General features: G+C 47.5%; 1 protein-coding gene across 1 annotated transcript in view; it reads left to right on the top strand.

Moving 5' to 3' along the window:
• The window catches only part of dnah2 (dynein, axonemal, heavy chain 2), a 223,751-nt gene that overhangs the window by 1,943 nt on the left and 211,808 nt on the right, over positions 1 to 10,000 (top strand). Inside the window, 2 exon segments of the mRNA XM_062516042.1 lie at positions 4,115 to 4,225; positions 6,557 to 6,795. Of these exon segments, the coding sequence (XP_062372026.1) occupies positions 4,115 to 4,225; positions 6,557 to 6,795 (350 nt within the window).

The raw sequence follows: 10,000 nt of genomic DNA, 5'->3' as shown, positions 1-10,000 counted from the left end.
CGAGAGTCAGGTTACATATGTATGGGCATAGGTATAGACGTGGGCATGGGCTTACAGCATTAGTATCCACAGGGATGAGTGCCATTGAGGTCCCTAGGACCGTTAGGAGTTCATCATTTCTCCAGGACTAGTCCATTTCATTCAAATTCCATGTGACACAAACTGAAATCATACAGTACACTTTCAGCGCTCCACATTTTAACATGTTGTGGCTGTATGTGCAAAACTGAGGGTACCAACAATTTCAGGACTCGTCAATGTGGTGGCTGCGTTTTGTAACCCCCCCCACCCTCCCCCACCGTCCCAAATCTGCCTGTTTACCCCAAAGCTCATTTAGACATCACCCACCTGCCTCCTCGAGCCCGCGGCCGCACCCTGGTTTCCTGTCCTGGCAGCGGGGCGCGGCGTTCCTCTCCGCGGTAACGATGGCCGCTCCGGCGCGCGGGCCATTGATCTGTTTTTTTCACGGTTCACGACGAGGGTTATTGGGATTTCGGAATTGCTCTTCGGCGTTGCGTCGCAGCCGGAGGGGCCGGCCAGTATGTGTGTGTGTGTGTGTGTGTGTGTGTGTGTGTGTGTGTGTGTGTGGTTTGGGTTTCTGTTTTTTTTTTTTTTTCCTTTTCGCTACGGCGGACAGAGTAGGTAAACGAAACGAAATGCAGCTCCACCACAGGCACAAGGCTTTCTCCAGTAATAACACTCCACCGCAGAGCGCCGTGATGGTTCAATTATCACGTTAATTATTCCAATCACCTCAGCCTGTGCTCATTCACACACACACACACATACGCACACTCACACACACACACACACACGTACAGGAAGGCGCTGGTACTCACACCTACACACACACACACACACACACACAACGCTCAAACCTGAACTGCTAGAGCTGTACAATGACTCTGTCAGAACCACTCTCTCGTAAATGCAGTATTGTTTTTTATCCTCAAGGGTGTTGCATTTAGGGCAGGGGCTGAGTGGCTTTGCAATCAACATCTAGGTAATTTTAGCAGTTGTAGCCACTTCTGTTTTCCCTCGCAACACTTACTCAGTATTTCTCGCTGTGTTGGGATTGGGAAACAACATCCAAATGAGAAAAGGGGCACAGGACTTTTCGTCTGGTAAAACTGCCATATTGCAAGCTACAAAACAGTCAATAATCGTTGTTTTTATATTTCAAATCTTTGGTTAAAGTATTTTATGTGCTTTAGCATGTTTGTGCTCTACCTGCCTAGAGGGCTGGAAATGAAGTCGCCGTGTGTTCTAGGGAAGGTGATGATGATGTATTTCTACGGGCTGTGCGGCTGTAGAAACGATTTTCCGCCCGCGAGCGGGAATCATTTCTTGAGGCCCCCTCGGTATATTGATTTCGCTCGGGCCCAATCCAAAAATAATGATATGCTCCCATTATGTCTGATTTTTGAAGGGAGGTAGAGGCAGCCACTGTGAAACATTACAGGCCATTCACCAAATCCCTAAAAGACCCACATCAAGGAAGAATGAATATCCGAAACCCCAGCCACCCCCCGCCCCCCTCTCCGCCACTCTCCCCCCCCCCCACCCCCCTCCGCCCTGGCAGAATAAAACCAGTATTGAATTGGTTGTGCTGGCATCGGTCATGCGACCCAAATGTTCAGCCTGGTGGGGAGGCATAGTCGTCGCCCGCCTTGTGTACATTCATCAGTGCTGCGCGTGTGTCCGTTGTGGGCTTCCAGGATGATTGGCCGCCTCTGAGCTGCGGCGAGCTGCAAACCCTGGCGCGCTGGCTCGACGCGGCATCTCTTTGTGTGGCAAGGGGTTTGGGGTTTGGTGACGGTGGTGGTGGTGGTGGTGGGGGCAAGAAGACGAGGAAAGGGGGCTGTTGCTCACGGTCGCGTTCTTGGAGGAACAGAGCGCAGTGCTAAGTACCTCATCAGGACTCTGCCGGCTCGGGGAGCCTCTGATTGAAAAGCACCCGTCTCTCTCTCTCTCTCCCTCCCTCTCTCTCTCTCTCTCCCTCTCTCTTGACTCAGGCTCCTGTTTCCCTGCCAGGGCTTATTAACAGGCTTGTGTGCTCGCCACTCTCGCTTGTGTTGTCTCATTATTTCCTCCACCATCTCGCCATCCCTTTCTTTCCCTCTGTCTATCATTGTCTTTTTCCCCCCTTTACCTCTCTCTCTCTCTCTCTCTTTCTCTCTCTCTCTTTCTGTCTCTTTCCTTTTCCCTTTATCTCTGTCTTCTGTGTCTTCGCTGTCTCTGTCTGTCTCTCTCGTTTGCCCTTTTTTTCGGGGGTGAGGTGGGGGGGGGGGGGGGATGGGCAGTGTGTCTTTGTGCTCTTCCTGTCTCTTAGTAAAGGCCAATCGAAGGCTATAATGCCAAGCCATTGTGTTTGGGCCGTAAGTACCCCTAGTCCAGTGCAGGCTTATTTATTTCCTCTCCCTCATAGTGGCCCTTGTTCCTGGCAGACGGAGCCCAACCACTCAGCACTTCTACCTTCTTCTCCTCTCACCCCCCCCCCCCCCCCTTCATCTCTTCATTTCTCACCCCCTCCTGCACACACACACACACACACACACACACACACATTCACTCACACACACTCACTCACACATACACACACACGCTTGCAGGTACACTCACACCCACACACACACACACACACACACACACACACACACACACGCGCATGCAAGAACATTCACACACACACGCATGCACGCACACACACACGCACGCACGCACGCACGCACGCACGCACGCACGCACGCACGCACGCACGCACGCACGCACGCACGCACGCACGCACGCACGCACGCACGCACGCACGCACGCACACACGCACACACACACACACACACTCACATACACAAAATAAATCCATGCGCACACACACATACACATACTGTACACACACACACACACACAGCCCTGCAAACTTTCTCCTCTTGGAGCCCTTTCTTTCATGTCCTTTCGATTATATCTTCTTTTCTCTTCCCTTCCTCCCCTCTCCCCCTCTCCGGCCCTCCTCTCTCTCTAACCCAATCTTGTTGAAGTGCCACAGTGGGGGAAGTGTTTAGATGTCCAGTGAAGAGAGCTCGTGTTTTTTTCCCCCCTTTGTGTTGTCCATGGCAGTGAGAGCAGGCAGCAGGCAGCATCCAGCAACATGCGTGCAAGACAAAGAAAACATCTCTGACAGCACTTAGCCAACATGGTTCCATCAACTACACGGACACATTTTCATCCGTCTACCGGGCTGCCTGTCTGTCTGTCTCTTTGTCTGTCTGCCTGTCTGTCTATCTGTCTATCTATCTATCTACAGTACCTGTCTACCTGTCTGTCTGTCTGTCTGTCTGTCTGCATGCTATTCTCATCCTGTGTGTCTTTCTTGCCTGTCAGTGCATTTTTCGCGTCCCCTTTCCTATCTCTGTTCATTTTCCTCTGTCTGTCAACATGTCGGTCTGTCTGTATTTCATTATTATTATTTCTAATGCAGTTTTGTGCTGGGTGGGGGTGTGTGAGTGTGTGTGTGTGTGTTGGGGCGGGGGCGGGGGAACGGGTGGTATCCCATCAGTCAAGTGCAGCCGATCGTCAGACCCTTACATATGTATTTGCAGCATGAGGCCGTCGGCGACACATCTGCCAGTGCGCAGGGTCGCAGCGTCTCCATTCAAATGAGATTCTCTGGCGGCAGGACGCCGCGCCTGAGTCCTCTAATGGCCGCTGTGCTGTAATGTCACACCCCTCCTGACTGGGATAATGAAGCCTGCTCCTGTGTGTGTGTGTGTGTGTGTGTGTGTGTGTGTGTGTGTGTGTGTGTGTGTGTGTGTGTGTGTGTGTGTGTGTGTGTGTGTGTGTGTGTGTATGTGTGTGTGTGTGTGTGTGTGTGTGTGTGTGTGTGTGTGTGTGTGATCTGTGTGTGTATGCATGTGTGCGTACGTGTGCGTCTGTGTGTATGTGTGTGTGCATGCGCATGTGCGCATGTGTGTCTGTATGTGTGTGTGTGTGTCTGTGTCTGTGTGTGTGCATGTGTGTGTGCGTGCGCATGTGTGTGTGTGTGTGTGTGTGTGCATGTGTGTGTGCGTGCGCATGTGTCTATGTGTGTGTGTGTGTGTGTGTGTGTGTGCGTTTGTAGATGCCCGCTTCAAGCTGGTGGGCAACACGGTGCTGTACGTCCCCATGGAGGCCATGCAGTGCACCCCTGAGGAGGCGGCCAAGGACAAGGAGCTTGTGCAGAGACTGGAGAGTAAGACTTCTCACTCCTTTATCTACCTCTGTCTGTCCGCCAGTATGCACCTGTCCATATGCTGTGCTATCCATCTGTCAAACTGCCTGTCTGGTTGTCTGTCTGTCTGTCTATCTATCTATCTATCTGTCTCTCTGACAGTGTGTCTGTCAGTTTGGTTTTGTCAGTTTGCCTATTTTTTGTCTGTTTGTGTTGTTACATTTGGTTCGTACTCTTTAGTTCATCCATAATTCATTGTTTAAACATTTCAGAAGTCTTTTTGAGCACATTGCCTTGAGTGTTCTACATGTATAAAAGTGTTTTTTTTTTTTTTAAATTGAGTGCTTCAGTGCAAAACCCGCCTAGTTTTGGAGTTGAATGTGAAATTAATAGACAACAAAAGATAATCAGATTGCGTCCGGATAAATAACCTCTTTTTGTTAAGCGGGTGATCCCAGCCCTGAACTATACGTCTCCCATCAAAGCAGAAAAATATGAGTTGTTGATGACATAGCTGTGTGCCGCGGGGCGTGACAGGAGCCAGGGTAACATGAGCGAATTGTTACTTTTGCCTTTGGTGCCAGCCACTCCCTGCATTTTCAATTTGTCTGCCTTTGTTTTATTTTAGGAAGTGTCCTTGTCTGTCTCCGTCAAGGTTAACCTGTCACTTAACTGCTCAGAAATGCCCGAGGCTCGTCCTCCCACCCAAAAATTCCCCACTAAATCAAATACTCCACAAAAAAAAAAAAAAAAAAAAAAAAACGAGCGCGTCTGGCTCCACGTGATGAATATTCTTAGGTAGGCACCGCCGGTGCAGACGTGGGCCCAGTCCTTAGCAGTGACCTTGCCTTTTCCAGACTACGGCCATTTTGGACTCAACAGCTTCTCAGGGAGATTACCAGTACAGTATGTCCCCAGGAGTGATGGCAAAAGAGTTAAATGTAAGACCCTGGGGCAGTAGTAGTTAAATGCTATATTCAGGGTTAGGGGCATTGTGAAACCCCAGTACAATTAGTCTTAAGCGCGGGCTCTGTGTGGCACCATGTGTAGGGACATTTGCTGTTTGGGTGGTGCTGAGTCCCTTGGGCAGTCGAGAGGCCCCATTCATATTACAACAAACCACACTTACAGTATCTGGAGCATTGTGCACTGATGTTGTTTACACATATGCTTTTATAGCACAGGCCCCGAGAGTCCTGCGAGGGGGGAAAATAGCAAACAGAAAGTGCCAATGCCTGTTTGAACACCCTTGGAGTTTCCTGGAGATCTTTAAATATACATTCGTAGAACAGACTGTACTGAATCACGTTGACTAAAATATGCCACAAATAATTTTTTCGTGTCACGTTCCAATGCAAGCAATTCAGGGAAAAAAAAAAAAAATCACTTTCAGTATGACTCACTCTCTACTCTATACTATCTACTGTATCACCATCACTCACCTATAGTATCTCACTACTTATCATGAAGCATCCCTCTCCGTCTATGACTCTTTAACATATCACCATCTTTCTTTGGGTCTATCTTTCCTTCTGTGCATCTCTCTCTTTCTCGTATCACTCTTCCTTCTCTGTTTCTCTATTTCTCTCTCTGTCTCTGGCTCTCAAGCTCATTCACTTTCTCTTCACTTTCTCTTCACTTTCTCTTACTCTGTTCTTACTGTCACATGCTGTAATTTAGTTCAATTAAGTTAAGTTCCTTCATTTAGACTGAGGTTTCCTGACATGACAATTGTTTAGCTCTGCCAGAGGATAATAATGGTTTGCACAATGTTTGCATACTGAATGCAAAGATTTATCTCTATCTCTTGCCCTCTCTCTCTCTCTCTCCCACCTCTGTCTCTCGATAATAGTTGGAAAATTGTGGTACAAATAAAAAATGATGAATTGTCTTCCCTTTAGTGGTGGTGATCTCAGTTTTCAATTTCAATTTCAATGGAGCTTTATTGGCAATATTCAGTGAAGCAATGTTGCCAAAGCAAGCATATAACAAAACAATACAGATACAGTATCTGTTAAAGAAATAAAGAATGCAGCAGGACAGTGTTTTATATAAGTTGAAAGGAATACAACCATATTAATGCCATATTTAGAAATTTGGCAAAATGAATGTATTAGCCGTGGCTAATGGTATGGAAATTATGGTACAAATGATAACCGTAATTTACCGACTATAGCCGCGGCTTATACATTGATTTTGCTATTTTTTTTTTCAGCTATGAGGTTCATACAGGGATGTGTTAGTATGGTTTTCTTTCTCTTAACTTGCATAAAACACTGTCCTGCGGCTTATACACAATGGTGCTTATATGCGGGAAATAACTGAAATAATGACTTGTTTTCTCCCCCTCAGTGGTGATGATCCACTGGACGCGTCAGATTAAGGAGATGCTGAACGCCCAGGAGACGGTGGAGACGGGCGACACCACTGGCCCGCTGGAGGAGCTCTCCTTCTGGAGCAGCCGCTGCTCCGACCTGTCCGGCATCAGCCAGCAGCTGCAGCAGCCCGGCGTCACGCACATACGCACCGTCCTGCAGATGTGCAAGTCCTCCTACGTGGCGCCCTTCTGCAAGCTGGCCAAACAGATACAGGTACTGAGAGAGAGAGAGAGAGAGAGAGGGAGCATTGCAGAGAGAGAGAGAGAGAGAGAGAGAGAGAGATGGAAGGATGAAGAGAGAAGGGAGTATGGCAAGAGAGAGAGAGAGAGAGAGAGAGAGAGAGAGAGAGAGAGAGAGAGAGAGAGAGAGAGAGAGAGAGAGAGAGAGAGAAAGAATAGGCCAGTTACATTTCATTTCACAGCATTACAGGCATCACACACATCTGCACCGTCCTGCATACAGTACGGTATGTGCAAATCCTTTCACTCGGTGCCTTTCTATAAGCTGGCCAAGCAGGTATAGTTACTGAGAGAGAGAGAGAAAGCCAATTGGATTTAGCATCACCACAGGGGTGAATGTAATTGTGTAGATGGATAGGGCTGTGCATTTTGGGTAGGTAAATGCACAATTATATCCTGTAGTCTCCTCAGCTGGCAAAGCAAGTGCAGCTACTTATTTCAGGCCAATGTAATTTCTCATTGCAGACATAAATATTGTCCACAAGGCTAGTGCAGTTATGCTGGACATAAATAATACTGTATATTATCACACTTATTGCAACCCCTCATCGTCATTAACTGAGCAATTACTCACCGGCAGCTTCTGCGAGATGATAGCGTTTCTAACAGAACAGTTGTGAACGCAACTAACGGTTGTCTGAGAAAAGAAAATCGTTAAGCGCACCACCAACAGTAAACAAGTACACCAGCAACACTTAACTTGTTTGGAACATACTGTAGGCACAGCATTATGCTGAAGACACACTGTGTTATTGTGTGGAATGCAATGCAGTTTTGCCATCATTCGACTGGAAACGCCACACCAGCTGTAGAGCTGCTTCCAAAGAAGAGCTCTCAAACAGATTGCCATTTTTTTTTTCCCAGAAGGATTGTCTTTAGAGGCCTCATTATTGAAAGACGTGCAGTCCGTGTTTTGCTGTTCAGTTTTCACATCATTTTATGTGTCTAACCTCTTGTCATTGCTGAGGACGAGTGCAGTGTTGACTGTTCCGTTTGATTGTCAAATGTTGAATGTATCGTTAGAAAACAAGCAATCTTTAGCGGATCTTGACTTCAACCATATGGTTACGGAATCAAAAATGAATGTGGCAGCAGCCACAAAATGTTTTGTGGATTGTTTGTCTTGACCGCCAAATCAATGCAGATCTATGGACATGTGTTGTACTGTAGTCTAATAACAAGTCTATAACAGTTTATTTTATATAGCGCCTTTCTCAAACCTAAGGTCACTTCAAATTGTATCTGTAGTTTTTGTGTGCTCCTTTGCAGCACCCATTGCCACCTATTCAAGCATGCTTGAGGACTTGCAGAAAGAGTTGATAGGCGTGTCTATATTGTCAACTTGTTTGTGTTCTGAAAGTTTTCCACGCAATTACAAGTGAAAAAGATCAATCCAAACTTGTAGAAAAATGATGTATCCATGTGCATTTCAATCCAATTTGACTTTGTATCGATGTTGTTAATGCCCAGTGACAGAAGGTAAGCAAACCTTGCACTGAATCACTACCTCTCAGTCTCTAGTTTCATCCCCCGACACCCTATTAGCAAATTCAGGTGATTGACAGAAGAAATGCGGCGAGCATCGTTCTGCATTTGGATTTCGCTCTCCTCTCTCCATCGGCTTGCGTACCTGTATGTCACCCGCTGATGCCTGCATCGCCACCAGCAAGGCTGTAATCATTTATTCAACTCTCAGGACAAGCAGTCGCTGATTACAGTGTACCCATAATGCTCTCATTGACTTTTGGGTTCTCTGAATAAAGGTCTTGCTCAGGATGAATGCAAATGTGCTGGGACGGTAGTGCACTGCCAGGAGTCTTTTGTGTTCTTGATTATTCTGTCCTCAGTGCACTAAGGGTAGTACACTAGGATTAAGTTGGCAGCATTTGACGGAAGGTACACTTCTCAAATAGTCTGTCAAGTTTGGGTATTGATCTTTTTGTTCATCTTGAGACCAATAGACCCTTGTTGCCAGTGCAGCTCCAAACTTGAGATGGCTTTCTGAACCTTAAGTGTATAGACTGAGATATGGGCACTTATACAGCAATTGTCTTAAGTTCTGTATAAGGACATGACGGTGGCAGAAATGTTAAACGACCTCCTCGGTAGTTTGGGTACTTGAGCCCTCTTAAGTAGCCAGGCATCCCATTCTCCTTGGCTTTTGTGTCCGTCGACCTTCTTGTGAAAAGACGGCGTAAGAGGAAGTGTGGCGGCTGGAGCACTGCACTGTAGGTGTGGTCGGGTCAGGTCAGGTGGGATGACTAAAGCCAATCCTCTCAGTGTGAGATCAGCTCAAGTAGGAGAGAGCCTGTGAGAGCAGTGGGATTGGGAGAACTGAGGGGGTTGGGTGTGTGTGTGTGTGGTGAGGGTGGGAGGGGGTTGTGTGTGTGTGTGTGTGTGTGTGTGTGGTGAGGGTGGGAGGGGGGTTGGGTGTGTGTGTGTGTGTGTGTGTGTGTGTGTGTGTGTGTGTGGTGAGGGTGGGAGGGGGGCTGGGGAGCAGGTCTGAGGTGTGGAATAAAGAGGAGATTATAATGGAGAGGTAATGGTGTGAATAGAAGAGCGGTCATGAGAGTGATATATGAACAGCCGACAAAAACGAATTCGCCCCAGCGGAGAGAGAGAGAGAGCGAGAGAAAGAGAGGGAGAGAGAGCGACGTGCTCAGGAGAGAGCATTACGGCAATGAGCCGGTCGTTCATTTAAACGGGCTGTGTGAACCGGAGCGGAAGTTAACAGCCTCTCGGGCCGCCAGAACCACACCTGGATCTTGGCAGGGGGAAAAATACTGTTTTTTTTCCTTCCCAATTCCTGTCTCTCTTGCCCCGGAAGGCAGAAAACTCCTCGTATGGATTGATTAGCCGATTACCGAGGGCCAGATGTTGGCGCTCGAGCCCGCGTCAGAATCTTCTGGCGTTGCGCACCTGTTTTTTTCGCCTGATTGAATAATCAAAGGAAATGTGAGATGAGACTCTGGAGCTTCTTCATGGAGAAAAAGAAACCGTGGGGGGTTTGCTCGCTCCGATTCTCCGATTCGTAAAAAAAAAATGTCGGGTTTTGCCAGGCACTTACCACGCAACTCAAGTTTGCAAACTCTCCCCGGGGAAAATGCTTGAAAAGCGTTAGCGCTTTACGACTTTGTTTTGACTTAAAATGAAGCCATCTGCAGACTAAAGCATAAACT

The sequence above is a fragment of the Sardina pilchardus genome, chromosome 16, assembly GCF_963854185.1.
Source record: "Sardina pilchardus chromosome 16, fSarPil1.1, whole genome shotgun sequence".
Lineage (NCBI taxonomy): Eukaryota > Metazoa > Chordata > Actinopteri > Clupeiformes > Clupeidae > Sardina > Sardina pilchardus.
The sequence above is the reverse complement of the archived record's forward strand: the minus strand, read 5'-3'. Positions and strand labels throughout refer to the sequence as shown.